A 24,908-nucleotide genomic window follows, 5' to 3' on the forward strand; every position below is an offset into this window, starting at 1 on the left:
TACGAGAAACAACATCCCAGAAACCTATCTTTCCAAAAGTGCTGTATACAAAGATACATATAGTTTCAGACTGTCACGAGCAGAAACTGAGTTTGACATTCCCTTTCTATCCTCAGAAGCCGCTCAGCATTGGAAGAAGGCCAAAAAGATAGTGTACAATATTAAAATTCAAACTTCTCTTGCTTATTCCACTGTCAAATATTTCATCATATAAGGCCCTTCCAATTCATATCCAAGTTTTCTATAGTAATGCCTCGTCCCCACTCCAGAAATGACAGCTATCTTGTTGGATCTATGTTCATTCATGGCAATTCTTTCAGCTTCTTCCATGAGAAGAGTGCCATATCCCTGTATGCACACATCACAAATACATAGAATTTAACACATACCGACAGGGTTGACAGAATTAAGGGCTACATGGATGGAAAGGTCCTCTTTGGCACAAAGACCACCATGTATTTAAGATGTGTTCTGCAACCTAAACGATGCAGTTATTTCAAGTGCCCCTTCAGAACTTAACGTAAGTTTGAAACAAAGATACTGTCAGCTCAAGATGCTACCTGATGCTGCAATTTCTCAGCATCGCGCCCATGCACTGGAACAGCAGTCCCATAAACATGAAGTTCTCGTACAATGGAGCATCTTCCCATCAATTCCGGGCATGCAGTGTTCCGTCCACATTTACGCAAGCGAAGCAGACCTACTAAAATATCCTGACAATGGAGAAAGCCACAAATACTGAACTCCAAGAGGCCATTAAGTATTTAATGAGGAAGTTGAGAAAGAGGTTCCTGTGAGATGCAAGAGATGGTACAATGAAAATTTCGTGTCCCCGCCCCCCATCCCCCTCCCTAAAATAAAAAGAGGCCAGGGAACGAACCTGTTGTGTGTCCTCATAAGACAAAAATGTCTCCCACCCTTCATTGGCTGCATAGTCCCGCCTCACAAGCACCACTTCTTCGGGCCTTATTTTATGGTGGATATCCTAAATTGATTTGTAAAAAATCTACATTCAGTCCTCTGCAGATTCAGTAAAAAGAGAAAAAATGCAGGTACCACACAACTTGTCAAAGCTGTAAGCATAAAGAGGCACACCTGAATACCAGCCTCACGTGTTCTCACATCCCGACACTTAAGTCCCAAATCTTCCATGCGTGCAAGTGCTAACTCCCTAAGGTTTCCTTTCTCAACTCCAGATGTCACAAGAGGCATCGGTATGTCCCTTTGGATACGATAGACGCGAGTCCATGGAGGAACAAGCGACAGCACTCTTGCTATCAAATCAACAAGCAGCTCTGGTGAGTAATTCCTGTATCTGCAGCCAATCACTCACATAATGAAATTGAGATCTTTGAAAAAATCTTTGTAAAACATTACAAATTATTCCATTCACAAAATGATGACTTAAACTGTAATGTCCTTTCTGTTAGAAGGTCACTGCCCCACCTGTGAACCCCCAATTTGAGGGGACAAGGGGGCAGGAGACCATAGGGGGTAGGGAAGAAGAAAAGGAAAGAAGACAAACCTGTCTAGCAGCCCGCGCAGCAGCAAGAAGATGGCGCGCTGTTCAAGGCGCCCCTGGACCTGCGCACGGGCAGACTAGGCAGCTGCAACAGCAGCCCATAAACCCTGCCTATGGGCCCTTTATAGGGCAGACCTGAGCCGGCCTGATCAGCCAGCAAAGGCCGACAGGGCTTATGGGCCCTTTATAGGGCAGACCTGAGCCGGCCTGACCAGCCAGCAAAGGCCAACTTAAGACACTTCAGCCTGCGTCACTCTCCTAGAGCTTCTGTGGGCTTCATACCAGTACCCTGAAACGCACCTCCCTGCCTGCTCCCTTGGACAGCCTATCGTAAGGCAATGTTTGCCGTGTTGAACCTTGACCTCCTTGCTGCTGTGTAGGCAGCCCGATGGTGATGCACAAGACTCCCGTTATTCCGTCCGTCCTTGTTGCTGTGTAGGCAGCCAATGATGAAGGCCTTATGCTGCTGTTCTGGACCTCCTTGCTGCAGCACTGGCAGCCCAAGTTGAGGCACCAGGAACCCTGAATGATGGAATGCGGGACGACCCCTTGGGGGCCCTTTTATAGGGCTGTAGCCCTCCAAACTTGAACGACTTTCCTACGACCCAATCTGTAGAGCTCCTGCAGCCAACCGACCTGAACCTGCAGAACCTTTATAGGCCCCAGAAACTGCTCCTTGCCCCCCCGTGGCAATCCTGCATACCCTTCCTGTCTGCTGCATGCTCCTGCACTCCTGCATCACAGCTCCAGCCTCTGCCCGTCTCTCTGCGCAGTCTTCAGAAGCTTCTCCAGCATCCTGTCCAATCTGCAGATCCTTGCAATTGCTGTTCTGACCTGCAGTTCACCTCCAGAAAAGGTGCCTGTCTGCCATGTGGCACTTCTGATCCAGACACTTCTCTGCTGTAGGTCTCCAAACCACTGTTCGGCCAGGGCTTCTCCAGCATCTTGTCATGTCTGCAGATCCTTACAATTGCTGTTCCGACCTGCAGTTCATCCCCAGAAAAGGCACCTGCCTGCTGTGTGGCACTTCTGATCCAGACACTTCTCTGCTGCAGGTCTCCAAACCACTGATAAACCACTGATCAGGTCCTGGCCGCTGCGCAGACTCTTGGTGCAGGTTGCTGCCTTGTCTGCAGGTCCATTTCTTCCTTGTTCCGAGCAGCCCATGCTGCTGGTCCTGGTTACATGCTTTGCCCATGGTCTGGGCCCTTCTTGGTGCACCTCCCCCATGCTCTTCCTCATTTGGGGGCTCACAGATGGGGAAGTGAAAACCAAACTCCAACACGTCGATGTGCGTGTGTGCACGCACGTGAGTGGGATTTCACCTGAAAAAAAGTGTGCATGCGTGCGTGTTGCATAGAATGGTCACTGCCCCACTTGTGATACCCATATGATGAGAGTAGGAGGAAAAGATACCTCCATAGAATGGGAGCCTGTGTGGGTGCCATGTGCTAACAAGATACTTGAAACATGTTCTGAGGTGAGGGGTAGTTAAGCTGAAGCCTACAGTGAGCCGATCCACCTGACCCCATCCTAATTGCAACTCATGCTATGACCCTCGAGTCATAACAGTATTTATGCCACATGGGCAATCAAGGTGAAAATGGCCCAACATCGAGGCTACCATGGCGACAGCAGTACGGCTGACATGTCTCACATCCATCTCCTGTAAATGGTGTGGCAAGCTTCTGTCCGTTAAAGCATGGCTAGGCTAGTAGGAGGACCACCCATTGTGAGCGCTCATAGAACGGACTAAGGTGGATCTCGTGCCTTACGTTAAAAGCAGTAGAGAAGGGCCACGTGTCATGCCAAGCATGTAGTAACTAGTTAGAGTGCATGGACAGGAGCATTTAGCAGCCTTCCTTGGAGCCCGGATCAGGTCCATAGGCATGGGGGAGTGCTGCAGTCCAGCAGCAGATCTGGCTCAATGCACAGGAGCATGAGCAGGAGCAGGCTGGGACATCCAGCGGGAGCAGCAGTTGATGGGAGCAGGACAGGGCTATTCATAGCCTCCTGCAGGTCAGCCAGCAGACTGACAAGGTCAGCCAAATCAGCAGCAGGTAGGCCGACTGACTGGAGGGGTTCCCTGCCTATTAAAGCAGCCCCTTTTGCTCCCTCTCCATTGACCGCAGTTCCAGCAGTCCTTGGTCTTCCTCTGCAGCCTTGAGGACAAATCCGCAGTACTTTAGAGTTGGTGAACAGTCCGCAGCAAGGCTCTCCATCCAGTGGGCAACCTTTCCTGCTCAACAGGTTAGGGTATTGGACAGTACCTACAGATTGGGGTTTTCCAGCAACCGAGAGGAGCAATGATCAGCCAGCACACCGCACAAGGCTTTCTTTGTTCAGAGCTTGAAGAGATTCACCATATACCTAGATGAATCCAGGAACATTCCCAAACTCAAAAAACACAACATAGTGCAGTTTCAATCTCATGATAGTCACTCACAAGGTTGAAAACCATTAACTCCATCATGCATAGCAGGGACTAGCTACTATGACATCCCCACTGACGTCATCAGCGCCCAACACTGGGTGTAGACCATAGTATAAAAATATGCTCTCACACATACAAATCCACACACCCACACATACTTGAGCATCCATTTATACAAAGTCTTCGTACTGAGTTTCTGTCGGCACTCCGGAGGTGAAGGGCAGACTCAGCCATGATGAAGGCTAGCACTAAAGGAGAAGGCTAATCAAAAGGTAGTCCAAAATCTCTTCATTCAAGCTACAACTGCTTGTGAAGTCTAAACATTTTCATTTTAGTCTCTCCCCAACTAGCATCTAAATCTAAATCTAGCTGATAGGGCAACGCACCATTTAAGATAGAAAGGCGTTTTGAGCGGCTACATGTGACTATGGGATCTAGGATGATTCGAAGTAAGCCCTCGGTCCCTGATCAAATAGTACAGGCGGAGTTTGCCATGACACCCCTCCAGATTGATGCCATCTTTCAAACAATTACAATCCTTCACAAAGTTTGGGCACTGCCCCACCAAGGCTAGCACTAAAGTCATCCAGAGACTAGCAGAGAGCGGGTTTGATCCAATCGGTTTGCCAAACACGGTATACAAATGGACCACCTTCCCCCTTTCAATCGTATCATATGATTAGATCTCCTCCAACTCCATACGTCTCGGACTTGGGGAAGGGACTAAGAGTTTCCCACGAAGATCCAATTCTACCGAGACCACTTTCTGAGAGTATCGGAGGATGGACTCGTCATCAAAACCCAGTACCTCGAGGACAGACATGCACTGTTGAGCAGATACGGGTCTTGTCACACTAGCTGAGGATTGAGGCAGGGAGAGCAGCAGGGATATCATGGGAGCAACGGCTCTGAGCATGTTAGCGTTTTAGCTTTTGCTTTCAGTTTTTTCAGCTTTTAGTTCTCAGCAAGGGTCTTAGTGAACCCTTTGCTTCAGCCCCCAGTGGCTTGTATGAGGTCCTCTGATCGAGTTCCCTTTTGCGATGCCACTATCTCATGCCCTGCCTTCAATCGTTCCTCTCGTCGCTCCCCCCGTCCGTCCCTCGTTGCTCCCCTCGTCCGTCCCTCGTCGCTCCCCCCGGTCGCTCCCCTCGTCGCTCAGCCCCCGTCGCTCCCCCCGTCGCTCAGCCCCGTTGCTCAGCTCGTCGTTGCCCAGCCCGCCGCTCTTCACTTCCCCACTTCCTCTCCCCACTCTTGGCTGGGCTGTACCCCAGGCCCAACCAAGGGGTTAGTCCAGCCAAAAGGGGGATAGTCGATATGGCCAGCCCATCCTCCCCTCATCCCCCCAAGCTTTACTCCGCCATGGTAGCCACAACCCCTGCTCCCTTCAACAGGACGTACTCTAGGTATAAGATTCAACCTTCCCTGACGCCGACCAAGCCGCAAGAGCAGATTTACCATCTCCAGCAAGAGAATTATCACAATACCAGCAGGCCGCAACTTGGACGAAAACTTCACAAGGTGAAATTTGCATGTCCGCTAATACGGCAGAAGCATATACCTAGATGAATCCAGGAACATTCCCAAACTCATCCTCTAAAAACACAACATAGTGCAGTTTCAATCTCATGATAGTCACTCACAAGGTTGAAAACCATTAACTCCATCATGCATAGCAGGGACTTGAAGAGATTCACCATAGCCACACGGTGTATGAGGACAGCAATGCATGGTCCATTCCAGCCGGTAGTCGGTTGTGGACACACTCAGCATCCTTGCTCTTCCAGCAGGGGCACCCATCGAAGTGCTGCTACCATCTTCCACCAACATTGGGCCAGAAGTATAGTAAGGGCTACCTTTCGCATTGTCTTTCCAACTCTTTCAGTATTTGTCTTCCAATTACGCTCATGCACTTCGACACAAACACACGTCTGCTTAGACAAGGAGACAATGAACGTTAGAAGATAGCATTAGTCATGCACACCTTGCAATTGTTAGCATTATATGCATCTCCTGTCTACCGTGTACTTGTGTGCACACTGCTCTGAGTGAGGGCTTCTTTGTGGGTGTGCCCGCCCCTCGTGAGGTTCTTTCATTCCCGATTCCACACTTGTATCTGACACTACTTTCCATCGGTCGGAGGCTATTCCTACACTCAGAGGGGGCACCCACGAGACAGGGCCGAGGCTGGCCGACCAGCTCCCACGCAGCAGGGGGGCCAGAGGGGGTAGGCTGGCCGACCAGCCCCTAGCCGACCAGGCTCTGGCCGACCAGCTGGTCGGCCCAGTTGGCTGACCGACCAGGCTGGTCGGTCTAGGCCATCTGGCCGACCCTCCTGGCCTTCCCTATAAAAGGGTCTTCCCCCCTCCTCATTGATATTATCTTCTGCTGCAGCTCCTCCAGCCTCCTCGTTCCTAGGCTCTAGTCTCCTCGCCTCAGCCTCTAGCCTCCTCGCTGCAGGCTTCCCCAGCCTCCTCGCTGCAGGCCCCTCCAGCCTCCTCGCTGCAGGCTCCTCCAATCTTCTGGTGCATCTCCTCAGCCTCCTCGCCTCAGGCTATTGCCTCCTTGCTCCAGGCTCCTTCAGCCTCCTCGCCTCAGGCTCCTCCAGCCTCCTCGCTCCAGGCTCCTCCAGCCTCCTCGCTCCAGGCTCCTCCAGCCTCCGTGCTCTCAGGCTCCAGCCTCCTTGTGCCCCTATCCTCTGCTCCAGTTCAGCCCCTTCTGCAGCTCCTGTTTCTCATCCTGTTCAAGACTCCTTGTATTACAGTTGCTGCCCTGGTTTATGGGCTGAGTTACAGCAGATCTGTTTGTGGCACATTTTGTTGTCTCTAGTGTTCTCTGTGTGATTCTGTAGCTTCAGTTTGCTTACATCTTCCGCTGCCACTCTTGACAGCAATATGCAGCATACAAGGCTCCCTATTGAGTGCAAAAGCGTGCACTGCTGACTGTACACACTTTTTTTTTAAAGTGAAATCTTATATTTCTGTGTGGGAAACCTCAAACGAGGTAAAAACCCACTAATAAGTACAAGGAAAAAATTTACAAATAAAGCCTCAGAGCAAAAGTCATGAGGCAGCCAAAGTAAAAAGTTACATATCAAGCTGGAGGAGGATCAAACGCATCATCCTCCAGTTTCAAATTGTTGTTCTGTAAAAACTGATGTAGTGATGAAACCACACCATCAATAAAAACAAGCTGTTTTTTGCCCTTGTGATTCTTCTTGAGATAGGCTGGTACCCGAAATTTTTGAATCACGGGGATGAAAAGATTCCAGTAAAAAAGGTACTTCTGCATCCCGAACAAAAGAAGACTCTGGCACAGACATCAAAGGTAAAGGGGCTAAATCAACATCTATATCCTCCGACGAAAGAGCTGCATCTGATAAAGTAGGACTCAGCCTGAGAAAGAGCAAGGGCAGCATCCTGAGAGAGCATGCAGATCATCCTGTAAAATCCCCTCTGCAAGGGGCACATCCATATCCTGAGGAGAAGGAGACTGATGGTGCTCAACAGGAATGCAATCCTGAGCTTCTTCAACAAGAGGAAGATTGCCCTGTGATTTATCTACCTTCCTCCAGTAGTGCTTCGGAGCAGTAGAAGGCTTCTCCAAAGAAGCCATAGCAGACACCCGAGGAGAAGGGAGAGTAACCTTGACAACTGAAGAAGGAGCAGGAAGAGTGGGCTTGGATATAGAAGGGCAATCACGTGCAAAATGACCAACCTGTCGGCACCGATAACATGCAGTGGGAAAAGATGCAAAATGCAGCCTAATGCGCATCGGATGGGCAAATCCCAAATCAAGATCCAGAGTAGATGGCACGGGCTACGTCATATCCCACAAAACACAAAGGTGAACATCACGGGAAGCTTGCAAGAACTCCTGTCGCGAAACATGAAGAGGCCTTCCCAAAAGCGTTGCAAGAGTAGGAAGATGCTGAAGAAGAGGCACATGCAGCGCTTTGAGAGTAATCCAGACCAGACAGTAAGTCAAAAGGGTAGCAAAAGGAAGTGGATCCCAGGGCATCACATAAGCGAAGAAACCAGCCCCAGGAACACCAGCACGACTGACTAGCCGCTCCATCACATCAGTCGAAGAAACATGGGCATAATAAAACCCTTTGCCCAGAAAGACAAAGGAGGAAATACAATCCGGACCCATTGCGGCTTTAACCCGACGACGAAGATGGGCGGCACAAAGAACCCTGCCCATAAAATAGAGACAGACTCCAAACTCCTGAGCCTATCGAAGACCTGAAACCAGAAGGACAGAATCCAATGAACAAACAAACGGGGAACCCGATGAAGGAACATCTGTGACCGAGGCTGAGCATAACTGACGCAAAAGATCCAGCTGAAGGGAAGAAGAAGGGCCATCTGCGAGATCAAGCTTTGCCGATTTGAAAGAGGATGAAGAAGGCAAAGCACCACGCTTCTGTCGAATGAAAACTCAAGCAGGAGGAACAGAGGAAGCAGAAAAAACAAAAGATGTTTCAAGAGCCTGTACGGACGACCGTACAAACTGTACGGATGGCCGTACAGATTGTACGGGCTGTACAGACGGGGAAACCTATACGGATTTTGCAGATACGGATGGAGCAGGTAGATTAGGTACGGATGAAGCAAGTACGGGCGTCTTCACCACGTGTACCTGTACGAAGGGCTGAACCGAAGGCTGTACAGAGAGCTGCAGGGGTCAAGGGGCTGTACAGGCTGTACGAAATTCCGTACAGCTGATGGCAGCTATACGGATGACGATGAAGACTGCAAGGTGGAAGCGGAGGCTGTATGGGCAAAACCAGGGAGGAAACAGAGCGGGACGGAGGGTCGATCGGGCTGCGGGGGCTCCAGAGCTCTCCATCTCACACACACACACACACACACTGCTGATTGTACACACACACACGCGCACGCACACACACACACCACAAGGAACACAAGGGTCCTAGATCTCTATGTCGTCATGTGGAGACAATTCCCATCCTACCTCCATGGGATGAGGTTCTAAGCTGTCCCATGGTGATCTGCAATAATGTGAGAGACAAATCTTTAGGTATCCTGAGGCTTGGAGGAAACCGTCCTCGCTCAAGTGGAGGAACTACTCTTTGTGGAAAGCCATCTAGGTCACGTGTGGCTGCGAAGGGGATATCCATGTCCTAGATATGCATACCTGCCATAGATCATCCCATACAATCTAATGGATCTCTTGTTGTTAAAGGCCAAAGAGGGTAGGAGAGAGGGATTACCCCTACTTCACCCCAATGTGTGGTGCACACTTTGCCTGTAACTCTCTCATACAAAGCCATGATTGTCCATATAAATCATGTGCCATAACTAAGGCTCGAAGTCATGTGATGAGGCAAGCTCGTGGTATTGAACCAAAGGCCTTCCAGAAGTCCACAAAACAGGCATATACTCTCTCCTTCCTACATCTAGCCTCCGCTCCAAGGGTGAAGATGTGATCCAATGTGGATCAATCTCGTCTGAAACCTACCTGGCCACTTACTTGTATGCTCATTCTCTTGCCATGCTCACTAGAAGTGCAGCGGAAATGAACGGAAGAGAGAGAGAGAGAGAGAGAGAGAGAGCACGCCTCACACACACCACACTGAGAAGGAGAGAAAGGAGAGAAAGGCACAAGAGAACTGCAAGAGATCTCTGGAGAAAACCCCGCTACAACTAGGGGAAAAAATCTGCAAACACAGGCTGCTCGAGAGCTCAACAACCACAACAAAAAGGAGGCACAAGGAGTGGAAGGACTGCTCCACAACCCTGCTCCTCAAGTGCTACACTGGGCTGGCTCTGCTCCTCCACCAGACACTGAAATGAACTGCCCAAAACACAAGTGAGGGGGCCTATATATAGCCCCCCCCAGCCTCCTAGTCGGCCAGAAAGGGGCAGGGCCGACCAGCCTGCCTATGTGGACTGACCCACAGCCCTAGGGGCTGACCCCTACAGCCCTATAAGAGGGACTGTCACGGCCCTAAAGAGAGAGCGGCCCCTCTGCCCTTCAGCCAACCAGCATGGGGCCTATGGACGACCCATCCTGCCCTATAGACAGAGCTGACAACCAGCCCTCCTGCAGATCTGGGAGCCAACTTCCTAGGCGCCTCCATAGCCGATTGAACCGCCTACACAGCCCTAGAAAGGGGCTCAAGGACAGCCACACTACCCTACTCTCACGGGGGCGCGCACTCCCACAACACAGGCCCTCACTCTCTACACTACCCTCACTCACTGGGCGGGCACCCACAAGCAACGCCTCTCTCTAAGTGACATCAAGAGATGTTGACCTCTAACACCCCCTCTCAGCTCTTGGATGGAAAAGAGACGCAAGGGAGCTGGGTGTGCCCCTGGAACAACTGGAGGAATCCATCGTGTGATGCTCCATAGCTAAAGACTCTGCCACAGGTACTGTCGAAGAAGGCCCCTCGTGGCACGATCACTGGAAATCTGGAACTGTTGCTTCCAAGTCACAGGTGCTAGGTACACTCCTCTAGTCTAGTAATGATACACTAGGTCATTTGGTACAGCAATCCAACTACTGGTACTGGTACATGACTCCAACAGAAGGTACTGGAACAATAATCCGACTAACACTGCCACCGGCGCAAGGTCTACTTCCCTACATGGGCAAGGCACTTGTATCACAAAGCTGGATAGCCCCTCTCAATTCCAAACTGGTATACTGTTGCCAGATCGATGAACACTAGTCCTCCAATGACAACGGGCATATAGCAGCTCACAAGGATCAATCAACTATGTCTCAGTTCCCGCACTGGCAATCTACTGCAACAGCAATAGATTGCCAGAACGCTAGGAGACCCCCTCTAGATCTGCCAGGTCATAACGTCCAAACACAATACAAACTGGTACTAGCTGCCACCTGAGTCAGCAGGAACAACTCCTCGTGGCTCGAGGTCCCACCTGAAAGCCTGCCTCGATAAATGACTCCATGCTTGGTGCACCTGATCGGTAGGTCCTGCTGCCACAAACAAGCAAGCAATCCTCCATCTGGATCCAAAAAGCTTGTTGGCAGTGCCTGCCTCGTGCTACCTGGAGTATACATGGTCGCAACAGTAACACTATTGGCCAATTGGTTACTGGACCCCTCTACGTTCCTTTGGGGACACTGACGCCAATAATGACCTTTTTGACCACATCGGTTACATGTACGGGATGCCTTGAGAGCTTCGCGTTCCTCAGTTGTCAACTACTTTCTGCCATTCTGATCAGCTGTCAAAGCCTCAGGCTGACTATCATAGGTACGATCGATGAAGCGCTCCTCCTGGTCAAGCACCATGGGGACCAATTCCTCCTAGGTCAACTCATTCACCCTACCGCTGGTGATCAAGGATGAATAGAAGGCCCCATACTGAGAGGATAACTAGGACAGAAGAGTTATGGCCATGTCCTCTGATGAAATCTGCTTCCCCGCCTGAATGGACCTCCAATGAAACCCTCTTCATGGGGGAGGTATGATTATACATGGACACCAAATGCTTCCATATACTTTTGGCCACTGTCATGCGCTTCACGTGATTAGTCACCTCAGGAGTATAGTTAAGAAATATAAATGATCTCACCCTAGGATTAACACGGTCCCAAAGTTGAGATAGGGTCTCGGCTTCCTTCCGCCTCAAGATGCCAAGGTCCTTTGCCAGGAGATCTGGTCGGGCAACACCTATCAAGATGAAATCTGCCAGGTCGTATGACTGTAACACAGACTCCATCATCACCCACCAGACACTGTAATTGAGCCCATTCAACTGCCAGTCAACCGGGAATGTGGGCAACACTGGCAGTATGGTCTTGTTTTCTGCCATCTCGGACAAAGTCGCTATGTCGGAGTGAAGAGGACGATGAACTGAAAGAGAAGGTGGATGGAATAAAAGGAACTGAAGGTAGAAGAAAGGAGAGGGCTGGAGAAGAGGGAAGGGGCTGACAGCCCAATGTACCTTCACACCTCGCTATCCGTCCCTCGGTAACACTTCCTCTCTGATCTGAAAACACCCTTCAAAGTCACCCCTTCGCTGGTCACCCAAACAGTCCACTCCTCACACACGCTCCTCCTCAAAGACACCTCCGAACAGCACCCTAATCCTCCTCTCTGTGCGTTGGCTCAACACTCGCTCCGCTCCTCAGGTCTCAAGCCAACCGTGGCTCTGATACCATGTGAGAAGTGCAGCAGAAATGAACGGAAGAGAGAGAGAGAGAAAGATATATATATATATATATATATATAAAAGTCCACGGGAAGCCTCGTGGGCCTATGGGACAAAGTACACAAAAAGCATATATATATACATATATATATTAAAGTCCACGAGAAGCCCCACGGGCCTATGGGACAAAGTACACAAAAAGCGAACTCATACTACAAGATTCTTTCTCCATAGCCACATCAACTAGCTTCACATCTGGATGCCTCTTCTATGGAGCAACTATACAGTCCACAATGATACATGACATGTTCAGCTTTGACGTGTTCGGCATGCAACCATATACACTGTTCTTCAGCAGTAGTCATCTTTTGATTGACCAGTCTTTGATATAGGCAGGAATCTTACTCTTTGGATTTCCTTCCTCTTTCCCTCAGCTTATTTTTTGGAATTTGTTCCCAAAGGAGAAGTATGACCTATAACTTAAAAGAGGAAATGCACACTTATGTACAGGATCGTAAGTTGTACTCATTCTGCTATGTAGTCACTGTGCTCACACATCCTCATAAGCCTCAGTGGGCTGAAGCAAAGGGTACGATAGGACCCTTGCTGAGTAATAATCTATGCTAACAAAATCATAATCATAGAAATAATCAACTATAACTGCATAGTGGGCCAGATCAATTAATCTATCCAGGTGCTCGGACTCAAAAACAAAATCAGAAATCGAAGCCAGGTACAGTGATGGCTCTCTGGTGGGCTGCGAAGATGTCTCGTATCTGTCTGCGAGCTGTCTCGCGCTACGATGGGGGACACGGTCTCCTCGCTCTCTCGACTCTGTGGGCTATGTCCAGAGTGACCCCTCGTCGCTGTCGGTCTCCCCTAAGGAAAGCTGTGATAGGTCGGACCTCAATAGAGTGTACTCTGGGGGCTCTCTGTCGCACATGTGGTCTCTGCGTCCCTCTCTCGGTGGTACAGTGCCGGCTGCTCATCCAGACTGCTCTCATATCGGCTAGCTCCTCCTCCTCCACTCCACTGTGTCCGAGGGCTGACTCAAATGTATAGAAGTCTATGACGCGTCTCTTTGCCCAGTCATCCTCTATGTCCTGTGGTGGTCTGGCCATCACCTGCTGCTCTCTGATCTGTTACAGAAGCATCTCCCTGTGTCGACACATCTCCATCGGATAAAGCCCGATACAAACCTGGTCATGGAAATGGATCAATCGTGCCAAAAGATCGAAGCCACTCCCCTCCAGGTAGAGACAGTGGTAGCGTCCTCGGATCTCGTAGTATGTTGGGCAAACACAAAGAAAATGCTCCTCTATCTCAGCCGCACCCAATGCACATAGTGTGCAGATCCGCTGCTCTCTGGCTATCCCGCTGCTCTCCCTGCCTCAACCCTCAATTGATGGGACGAAACCCACATCTGACCAATGGCAATCCTCAGTGCATGGGAGACTCCTCTATCCTCGAGATACTGGGGTCTCATGATGAATCCCTCTCTGATACTCTCAGGAAGTGGTCACGATAAAACTAGGTCTTGGTGGGGAACTCTTGGTCCTCCCCCCAAGTTCGGGATGTGTGAAGCTAGAGGAGGTCTAACAGCATGATACGGTTCATCTCATCTCGCGGGATTGACTCAGGAGGCACATCCATGCTGTACTAAAAGGGGGGAAACTTGTCACATCTGGATAACGTGCCTGGCAAGCCATGTGGATATGTGTACATACCATGTCTCTGCCCCGCTCTCTACTAGTCATCTGGATGACTCTAGGGCCAACCTCGGAAGTCTCCAGTGGGGGAAGTCCCAGACTCTGTGGATGAAAGTCACTGTCTAAAAGATGGCATCAACCTGGAGAGGTCTCATGGCGAACTCTGCTTGTACTATCTCATGTGGAACTGAGGGCTTACATCGGATCATCCTGGATCCCATCATCACATGTTGCCGCTCGAAGCTCCTCCAGTCTGTCCTCAGAAGATCTGCATACATGGCAGTCGGTCGCACTAGTATGTCAAAAAGCCAGCCCTTCATCGGTGGATCCTGGAAGTGTGCCTGGAAACACTGTTGCTCTAGTCTAGCCAAAGCACTATGCCCTTGTGTGAGCCGTGCCAAGGCTGCATGGGTCATCATGAAGATGGGTCCTGTGAAGACTACTCCCAAATATGTGTACGACTGCGGTATCTCCACTGGCTCACCACCATAGGTGAAACTAAGTCGACGAATCACTGCTCATGAGGTGTTGAAGATCATAACCTTAGTTTTCCCAAGGTTGACCGTCAAGTCTCTCTCTACAAAGCACCTCTAATGCCTCGAGATCTCCAAGACTATATCATCATCATATAACAATATATGTATGAGGAGATCACCTAGTAATGAACCCTCGCCCCCTAAGCGCTCTATGAAAGATGTGATCTCATCAATGTGGAGTTCAAAGAGAGTCGGTGAGAGAGGACAGCCCTGCTTCACCCCAATGGTGCTCTCGACCCAATCTAATAGACCGCCTGGAGCACGGACCCTATGTCTGACTGACTCATAAAAGCTCATCACACCCCAAATCAACGTCTCTGGAATCTGGAGAGAGAGAGAGAGAGAGAGAGAGAGAGAGAGAGAGAGAGAGAGAGCACGCCTCACACAAACCACACTGAGAAGGGGAGAGAAAGGAGAGAGAGGCACAAGAAAACTGCATGTGATCTTTGGAGAAAACCCCGCTACAACTGGGGGAAAACTTCTGAGAACACACGCTACTCGAGAGCTCAACCGGACAGCTCAACAACCACAATGAAAAGGAGGCACAGGGAGTGGAAGGACTGCTCCACAACCCTGCTCCTTGGGCTGGCTCTGCTCCTCCACCAGACAATGAAATGAACTGCCCAAACACAAGTGGGGGGGGCCTATATATAGCCCCCCCAGCCTCCTAGTTGGCCAGCAAGGGGCAGGGCTGACCAGCCTGCCTATGTGGGCCGACCCCTACAGCCCTATAGAGGGACTGTACAGGCCCTAAAGAGAAGGTGGCCCCTCTGCCCTCCAGCCGATCAGTATGGGGCCTATGGCCGACCCATCCTGCCCTATAAACAGGGCTGACAGCCAGCAGCCCTCCTGCAGATCTGGGAGCGAACTCCCTAGGGGCCTCCATAGTCGACTGAACCGCCCACACACAGCCCTAGAATTGGAAGTACTGCTGTACACAATGCCTAGGAGCTCTTGTTCATGGCGAGCAAGAAACTGTCATTTCTTTCGTTGCACTAAGCGCCGGCACTGTGTTTATTGTCAGGGTGTCCTTGTTTGGCATTGCCTAAGAACTTTGCACTCATGATCATACTAGCTACTCTAAGGTACCAACTCTTGGCGTGGCTTACCTATGTTTCTAATTGTATATGGGAAGGAGCGCTTTGCTGCAAAGTGAACAGAGTTAGTGAGAAGTAGGGGCAGAATTAGAAAAGGGGATCGAATGAGTGAAAGGGAGAGAGAGGAATGGAGAAAGGGAAATGAGAGGTGAAGGAATGAGTACGAGAGAGGGGGAGAAAGGGGTGTGTGTGGGGGGGCGAGGGGGGGGGGAGAGAGATATAGGAGGAGGAGAGTACAATAAGATTAGAGGTCACATAAAAAAATGAGTATATGAGTGGTGGGTGTGGACTTGTATAGCTCACTACAGTACTCTTGAATTAGTCCCTTCCACCCCTTCATTACAGCCATCCCTTCCCATAGAAAATTTCCCTCCAGGTGCTGAAAAAGCAAAACGAAGGCGGGTACAAGATAGGGGTACTCCTGGATAGTGCTCTCTCGCTGCCATGATTGCTCATCCTCCAGCAGTCCTTTCCATTTAATGAGGTACTCCAATGTATACCTTGTTGCGAAGTACTCTATCTTTGAAACCCACATTGCTCTCGGGTACATTGAGGATATGACCTCTGTTGGCTTTTATATGGTATTATGGTGTAAACCTCGTAGGGGGTTGTGACATGACGATTGCCACACAGCGGGTGGCCATGCAGCCAATAACGTGGCTTATGAAGGTTCATGAAGGGCCGTCTTTTCGCTCTAGATTCAAGCAATTAGCAGGCAGTGCACTTCGGCTCCATGATTGTTGCCCGCATCCTTTGGGAGTTCTATGGGTCGATGCTTAAGTTGGCAGGGCTGCAGCCCTTACACTATGTGTAGAGACACTTCATAGTCTATAAGAATTGCCAATAGCAGGCCGTGGCTTCAATCATCTCGTGGTGAGCTTTGTAGTGAGCTTTGTATTGAGTCTTTCATCATTTTCACGAGTCTTGTAATACTACAACAAGCCTAGTGTGGATGAGCAGCTGTCCAATCCATTTACAAATCTTTTGATCTAGTTCTTTTTGTGTCATCATCTCTACGAGTCTTTATATTTCATGTTATATTTTATGAGAGTGATTATTTCTGAGTTGTGGAAGAATTATTTGTCAAATTCTCTTACTTTCAACACCCTCCTCATCCATAGGTGGCAACTCTGGAAGAATGTGGACATGTGTGGTTTCAACAAAGACACATGGAACACATTGTGGATCTTGGAGCTCCAATTGATATGCTACTTCCCAATCTTGCAAATGATTCTGTAAGGGCCATAATGCCGATGAGCAAGCTTGGTGTTGGCTCCTAGGACCTAGACTCGTGGGTGTGTTTATTAATAATCATTGGCCAATATTATATAGTCTAGTGGTACCATTTGCAGTGGGGATTTTTTCCAAGCAGCAAACCATCCTGCAGTGTGATTCTTCTAAACACGAGGGCCATTGGAGGACCCCATCAGCATCAAAATTCTGCATGCATTTGCATGACCCTGGGATTGAGTGCTGCAGATCCGTACTCCTGAGAATCCGGCTTTTTGATGGCTGCCCAGGATGCAGGTCTGCAATTTAATGACTGCCCCTGATGCAAATTCGGATTTTGATGACAGCCCAGATGTGGATCCAGATTTTGACGACTCTCCTAGATGTGGATTGAGATTTTGATGACTGCCCCGGACACAGCTCTGGATCAGGATCCAGATGTGGATGATGACTGACCCAGATCCGAAAAGATACAGGGAGAGATGGGGAAAGGGGAGGTAGAAGAGAGAGGAGAAGAGGGCGTGAGTGAGTGTGTGTGTGTGTGTGTGAGAGAGAGAGAGAGAGAGAGAGAGAGAGAGAGAGAGAGAGTGTCGCAGGTGGGAGGGGAGGAAGCTGAGAGTATATTAGGATAAGGTGTCGCATCAAAATGTGCTCCCAAGAGTTTTATTGTCCCTTCACAGAAGTGAAGTCTTTACTTGACGTTTACGAACCCACTTCTTTACTTGTAGGGCAGAGGCAACTGGGGTTGAAGGAGAGTCCCTAGAACCAGTTAGCTCAATAAGTTTTCCCTGGTGGATAAACTGGATAGTATGGCTGCGAAAACTGATTGATGGATCATAGTCGTAGAGCCACTGTTGTCCAAGTATGACATCGTACCGAGAAAGAGGCATGATGTCGAAGTTCAACTTGTCTGTATAATGTTGGATGCAAAAAGACAAGTTTTTGATCCTGGTGTTGCACAAGAAGGTAGTTCCATTTGCGAGTTCAATCTGATAGTCCATGAGACTAGGACTGGTGGTCGACCGAAGTACCATAGAACTAGCTAGGAAGTTATGAGAGCAGCCACTGTCGATGAGGATAGTGACCGTTGTTCCACGAATTGATCCTTGAACACAAAGTACTTGAGTGGCCAGGGAAGGTTCGGGGTTGCTGGCAAGGCTCAAGTGGATGGCATTTGCCATTCGAACAGCTTTGCCTTTCTTGTCTTGTGCTGGGGTAGCATCTTCTGTTTGGGAAGTGCTAGGTTCCATATTGGAATTTTGCTTTGGTCGCTTGGGATAATCGAACCATCTATGGTCGCCTGTACAGATGGTACAAAGTCCTTTTGTGCTGGAGTTGTTCTTCTTATCAGTGGCCGCACCTTTATGTTGGGGATGACGGTGATGACTTTGGGAAGAAGAAGAGGCACGATCCTTGGAGGAGTGCTTCTGTTGGAATCCAACATACGATTTCTGAGACTTGTGGGGATCTTGAGACTGTCGCTGACCTTGATTACCCGAGTTTTTTCTAAACCTGGGGTTATCTTGAGGGCGAGCACCTTTGGCCATAGTAGAGTTCTGTGTTCGATTAGCACTCTGCTTCCCTGTGTTTTGGAAATCTGTTATGCGCTCTGCGTAAGCAATAGCGCCAGCTGTAGTGGTGATGTTTGCTTTAAGGACATCAATGCGTAACGAGGGATTTAGAACTGAGATGAAAGCATGCAGGCGATCCTCATCAGTTAAACCATCAATCTCCAACACCAATGTGGTGAACTGAGAGATGTAGGAAGACAAGGAGCCTGTTTGCTCCAACTATCGGAGTTTTGAACGTGCTTGGAAGTCCGCATTGGCAGGTATGAACTGCTTACGGAGCACGTGTTCAAAACGTTCCCAGGTTAACACACTTTTCCCGTCCTTTAAGCGTCTTTGCCACCATAGGAAAGCTGTATCCTTAAGGAGGGAGGCTACCAAGGCAATCTTTTTGCCTTCAGTGAGGTCAACAGAATCAAAGTACAGGCGCAATTTTGCGAGCCATTGGTCAACCGTTCGGTGATTTTGTTGACCAGTGTAGGATTCCGGAAGTTTAATGTCAAGTCTTTTAGTTTTGGAAGCTTGGAGTAAACGGTAGAGGGCACGGAGTTCAGTGTTTTCTACCTCTGGTAGAAATGAGTCCGCATAGTCGTCTGGTTGCGTCATGTCATCCTCTGTATGTGTGGTACTGCGAGAATCTTGGAGTCGTTGGACTTTCTGGACCAAGTCGGAGATGCTGTCCTTAACTGGGAAATTTGAAGTTGCAATAGTGCTTCGCCTTGTAAGTTGACTTGTAAGTTGACTTCAGGGGTCTTTTTTGGACTTGAGTCGCTTATTTCCGGAGAGGCTGCACGCGAGCGTTGCGACATATCAGATCCCTGTGAGAAAAGCACGAACCTGCACTCTAGTTTGTACCATTCCTGGAATAAGATTCGGGCTGCTCCCTGAGGTTGCTCATGTTAGAGGGGGCAAGAGAAGCAGGATGGAACCAACCGTGGAAATCTGGTAAAGGAGGTCATGTCTAAGGTAACACTAGTGATGCCGAAATGGGTGTTACTGCTCGTGAGAGTACAGGAGTAGGTTGCAGAGTCCACGGATCTGAGAAAGGATGAGGAGCTGCTGTCGGAAGTGGAGGATATCCAGGAGGAGTGCCTTCAGAGTGTAAATACTGTCTTGGGGAAGGTACAACCTGTATAGGAGGATATTTGGGAGCTGAAGGAGATGGATAGTACCCTGGAGATGCTGAAGCTGAGGGGTAAAAGTCTCTCCGAAGATGGACAGCAAACTCGTGAGGAATATCGGGTTCTGGGTATCTTCATGTCTCGTGGAACACAACCTGGACTGTGCTGAGGAAGTAATGTAACTGAGGTGCCTCACGTAGAAGGTATAGGATGTGGTCCAAATCACTAGAAGGGCACGTGACACAGAAGACCCACGATGCAAAAGCTCCGAAATGGGGTGGTTGTGCAATTTGAACACGATATTGTGTGGTAGATGATGCCTGAGGTGTCCTTGAAATGACGGGTGAATTACCACGGGTTTCCATACTTTAAGGAGGAGGCTTTCATTTGCTGTAATTTGATAATGAACGTCAAATAACAATATGAAAGAGAATCCTTAGCAATAGAATGGAAAGAATCCACCTGGCATAGATTAGATCTGCCAATTAGTTGCATAGAAAAGGCCTGCATATCTCTGTCCGGAGGTCCATGTTGCTGTCCTTGTAAATCCACGTGGATGTGTGAACCAGAAATAGGTGCCTGGTAGACTTTCGAGGCAGATAGGGGCGTGTGCAGAGGCTGGGTGCAGAAAAGGCAGATTTCGTGGAACCAATCACGCTTTTCCTGCGTTGAATTCCGAGGCAAATACCGGTGGGTTGCGAGGAGTAGATCTGGGCCTGGCTGGTCAGGATTGGAAGGCAGCAACAGGGGCTTTTCACACGCTGTCTGAATTGCGTTAGAGGGGCTGAACTGCTGCTGAGCAAAAGCAGATATGGTGGCGAAAAAGAGGCAGGCTGCTTGCTTGTGGCGAAACAGGCTGCGGGCTTCCAAGGCTGGATCGCGATAGAGGGCAGTGATCTGGCGCTGGCAGGGACCCAGGGCAGCAAAGCGGCCAGGGGGGCTGCGTATAGCGTGGAGAAGGAGGCGAGCCTGCGTAGGGAGGCGAACCAAAATGACGAATTTCCGTGCTGTGTCAAACGTGAATCGTCATTTTGTGTGTGGCTGCCTAGGTTGGGTGGTTGCCAAAAATTAAAGTGTGGGTTTAATTAACCCTTGGGTAGTCTAGGGTAAGACCTAAGGTATGGGGCTGGGTTTTCCTTTTTAGCCCCTCTAGGTACCCTCTTATAAGGTGCTTGGTGCCAAAAGGTGTGCCTATTCTAAGGGGTGTGACCCTTGGAATAGGTGTACCTTTTCATGAAGGGGTGTGACCCTATTTTCAAAAGGGGTATCCCCACACGAAAAGAGGTGTCCTTTTTTCCACGATGGGGTGTGTCCCTTGGGTGAGGAGTCGAAACTCTTCATCAAAAGGTGTGTCCGATGGTGGAAAAGGTGCGTCCCTTGGTTTTGGGACAGCCCACGCACATGAAAAGACACGATTTTTGTCGTGTCCATCCACATCAACTCGTGATGTGTGGGAGATGGAGAGGCCAATGATGACTTTAGGCAGGGTTGGCGCTAAAAATTTTTACGCTCATTCTCTCCATCTCTTCCATGCACAATGTGCACGGATATCCTTTTAGCGGAAAGAAATGTATCAGATAGGCTCTAGAAGGTGGGGGGCATTTCCTACAAGCAAGAGCGAAATTTGCTCTGATACCACTGTAAGAAATCCAAGATTTACTATATTTAGAAATGTGCTAAGGAACAGAAAGGAGACTGAAATAGCAGAGAACAAGGAATATTTGTATTGCTTGAGTGTCTGTAGTATCTGTAGTGTATCTGTAGTGTCATCCATACAATTGGGCCTCTTTTATATAGAGAGTGAAGAGTCACACATGAAAAGGTGTGTACTCCAAAGTGTATGTGCATGAAGAGGTGTGTACCCCTTGTGAAGGGTGTGACCCTTGATGAGAGGGTACATTACAATAGGAGTGTCTCTTCAATAGAATGTCTCTTGTGAAGGGTTGTGCCTCATAGGAAGTGTCCCGTCGAAAGGGCATACCCTTCCACAAGTGTCCATTCATCAAACCATCCATAAGTCTAGATATAGAGAAAGGAATACGTCACAGATCGTGACAGAAGATGACAAGGCCTTTTGCATCTAATAAGATGCAAAGATAAGGATAAACCCACCAAGGCAAGGAAGACACAGATTCTTCAAGCAGGGAAAAGACATCAGGCAGTGGAGACAAGAAAAAGAAGGAATGTTTCTATCTAGAAATTTTGCTTTTTGACAATATCTTAGCCAAGCAGAAGACAAAGTAAAGTTTGCCGACCTGAACACCGTCACAGTTTAAAAGACAAGGTTAAGGGATGACAGAGAGAGGCCTGTACAATGTCACGACTAGGTTGGTCGAGGATCAGCTAGACTATTCCAGGTTTGGGCATGATGGGCTTTGGTACCTTAGCTACTGCAATGCTTCAGAATTACAGCAGTTTGATCAGGTGATGGAGGGTGAGAGAGGGAAAGACTTCATCACAAAGGCATTCGGTGTCTGCTGCATGGAACCTGTGATACACAGTGATGCGGTCTTGGAGGGGAGAGTTTCTGTTACAGGCTTCCCAGGAGAATGAGATTTTAGATTCTTGTGGTAGGCCCAGTTGAAGACTTAGTGTCAAGACTAGGCAACCAGATGACAGAGGGGAATGCCAAAGAGGATAGTGTGCTTGCTTTGCCAAACAGTAGACAGACTGAGACAGTACCAGAGAACATGGTACCAATCTCTCATAGTCCGTCAAGGATGGCATGGTCATCGATGGAGATCATACTTTAGTGATTTATTGTGGCAACAGTGAGACGGTAGTCAGGCGCCTCAGAGATGAGGTAGCTCATCAATGGGGTGCCACATTTAGTGGTGATGGTATTCTGACTGGGCTGGAGATTGTGATTCCAGGTGGTCAAATACTTCAGGATCGCTGGAGCCAGGAACCATCCAACAGGTTGGATAGAGATGTCAGAAGATTGTTCCCTCTTCAACAGAGTTCAAAACAACATCATTAGGGCTCAGATGGATTGTGGATGACACAGTTTGATTTCAGTTGACCTATTTTGGATGGAGCACATGGAGGTTGAGTGCCACCAGCAGCTATACTAGAATTGCTGCCTTATTCCCTGACACAAACTCCAAGGAGAACATAGGCTTCCTGCCCTACTCTCTGATACAAACTCCAAGGTTGCAATCATGTTAAACACATTCCACCTCTTTTCTCATTAGAAACTCTCTCCAGCCATTGTCACAACCTACATGAACAGAGCTTATAAATTTGCGAAAAAACTACTGTGTCTTTGAGAAAGCCTTCGTAAGCTCAAGCCTTCTATTGTTAAAATCTGCATCTTTGTGATATGAACTGAGGCCAAACTTGTGTGAATGTTCATTTCCTTTGAATAATTTATGCAGATTCGACACAAACGTCCCCTTGCCAAAGAGTAAAAGCTAACCTTCCAGTCTTCCAAAGTTCATATAAGCCAGTCCCACGGATAACAAGAGTAGGATAAATTTTCAACCCATCTGCTCGAAAAGAAGGATTCTCAAAAAATTCTCGAAAGCTCTCCATGTCCCGCTCCATACCCACATTCGGAAGGTCAGGCATCATGTGCGCAACAACCTGTATTCAAGGGATTTGAATTGAATCCATTCTGACATCAGTGAATTAGACAGCATTCACTAAGTTCAGACACCTTGTGCAAAGGCAATCTACAGAAGCACCCTTGTGATCACTCTTCATACCCTATATCACGCAGTTTCCTGTATGACAAAAGTAATGGATACCTTAAACCCTGCATCTTTCGCAAGACAAAAGCAATCAGCGACTGCAGCAACCGTGTGTCCTCTGTTTGTATCACGGGCTACATCTTCATATGTACTCTGAACTCCAATTTCTAATCGTGTGCAGCCGTAAGACAACATTTGCCGCAAATGAGGAGCGAGACAGTAGTCAGGGCGCCTGTAAATACAAAATTCCAGGGAATAATCCACTCTTTAAAAGGCATGCTTACAAACTTTTGCAGATATAAACGTCTTAGAAGTCAAACGTTTCATTCAAAAAGGGCAATCTCACTAGACACTAAGGGCATGCATTATTAAGAGAAATAAACTATTTATGCATTGATGACAACTTGTTTTATTAGTCAACATCAAACCTTACGTTTCAATTGTCAGGCCAATGCATTTGATAGCACCATGTTCCGAATACTGCACAGCTTCTTCAACATTGTGAGAAGTATGCCCTGATAAAGCATCATGCAGATTTCTTATAAAGTAGTCACGGTAATCAGCGGGTAAAGACATGAAAGTACCACCCATCAAAATGAACTCCACCTGCAAAAGAGCGCTGGGTTTAAATGCAATTATAATGGGTTGGCAGTTCGTATGCACATCTCCAAGTAACAACAAGACCTGAGACATTGGAACCTACTTTGTCGACGCTATGGCCCAATCTCTTCAGTTGATCTATTCGACTTCGCGCTTGTACGTAAGGATTATACCTACGGGAGCCCCAAACTTATTGTAAGAGTATAGAAAAACTAGTGGCAAAGAAAGACTTTAACAACTGGCGACGTCTTGCACCTTGCTCGAATTGCGCGCATGCTAGTCGGTTCATAGCCCGTGTAAGATTGCGTACTATATTCAAAGTCGGAGTCAGGACCTCCCGGGCAGTAGACGCAAATATTGCCCGTGGTCGCAATATGTGGACAACGGTGCGGTTTAGACATGACGGCAACGACCGCAATTCCTGAAGCTGTGCGGACTGGTTTAGCTTTCAGGCGCGGAAGCACCAGTTCTCGATCACTTTCCGGAAGAGCTGCGATCATTTCGACCAATTTCGGAGCCCGAGACAGACCATAACGCCGGCAAGCAGCTGACTTAAGAGCGTTGAGGTCAACATTCTCTCCCTTGCGGCAGCCGTCGACCATGGCTCCGACGATATCGGCGATAGCCTGGACTCTGGCCTCATCTTCATTGAGGGAGTGGACGACACCTCCTCGTCCAGGGGCGGGCTGCTTCTTCTTTTTGACAGAGGAGGTATCAGAGCAATCGATGGCCATGTTTACTTACACCTGTGTCTCTGTCTCTCGTCAAAATTCCCAAGGCGCTGGTGACCGACCTGCTTGCTCTGTGTTGTTGTGTGTGTGAGCTTGCTCTGTGTTGTTGTTTGTGTGTGTGTGTGTGAGAGAGAGAGACAGGGGTATGAATTTTTAAAACAGAAACAAAACTAGGGTGTGCGGTAAGGTGAAAGAGAGCATTGGTAATCCTGTCTGTTGCCATTATTCCAAATGTACAAATAATCCAACATTAACAAAGAACAAACTTCAAGTACTATGAAGGATTTCCTTTGCTGTAAAGTTTCCTTCTTTTTTTCTCGTAAATTAAAAAAAGAGAAATACCTGATTATAAATTAAGCTGACAATAGCAGGTACGTCGAACAGACGTGTGTGGTTGAGCGTTCCGTTCTTGTGAACACCTCGACACAGAAACAAAAAGAAGTATTTAGAATATGCAAAAGCGATTTATTTAAAAAAACATTAGATAGAAAACATATATATATATGTATATAT

General features: G+C 48.5%; 1 protein-coding gene across 1 annotated transcript; it reads right to left on the reverse strand.

Annotated features, from left to right (window-relative positions):
* ELO3 (radical SAM domain-containing protein / GCN5-related N-acetyltransferase (GNAT) family protein) lies at positions 1–24,537 on the reverse strand. Its single transcript, XM_087386315.1, has 9 exons — positions 23,920–24,537; positions 23,768–23,837; positions 23,498–23,670; positions 23,122–23,296; positions 22,791–22,957; positions 1,096–1,315; positions 881–985; positions 561–713; positions 1–348 (listed from the first exon to the last, which is right to left on the reverse strand). Exons 1-9 carry the CDS (start codon positions 24,396–24,398, stop codon positions 184–186), a joined length of 1,707 nt encoding a protein of 568 aa, XP_087242441.1. The 5' UTR covers positions 24,399–24,537; the 3' UTR covers positions 1–183.
* Positions 24,538–24,908: the final 371 nt, after the last annotated feature.

This window comes from Dipteris shenzhenensis, chromosome 15 (assembly GCF_047967505.1).
Source record: "Dipteris shenzhenensis isolate YYH24624 ecotype China chromosome 15, Dip_SZ_1.0, whole genome shotgun sequence".
In the NCBI taxonomy this organism is placed as follows: Eukaryota; Viridiplantae; Streptophyta; class Polypodiopsida; order Gleicheniales; family Dipteridaceae; genus Dipteris; species Dipteris shenzhenensis.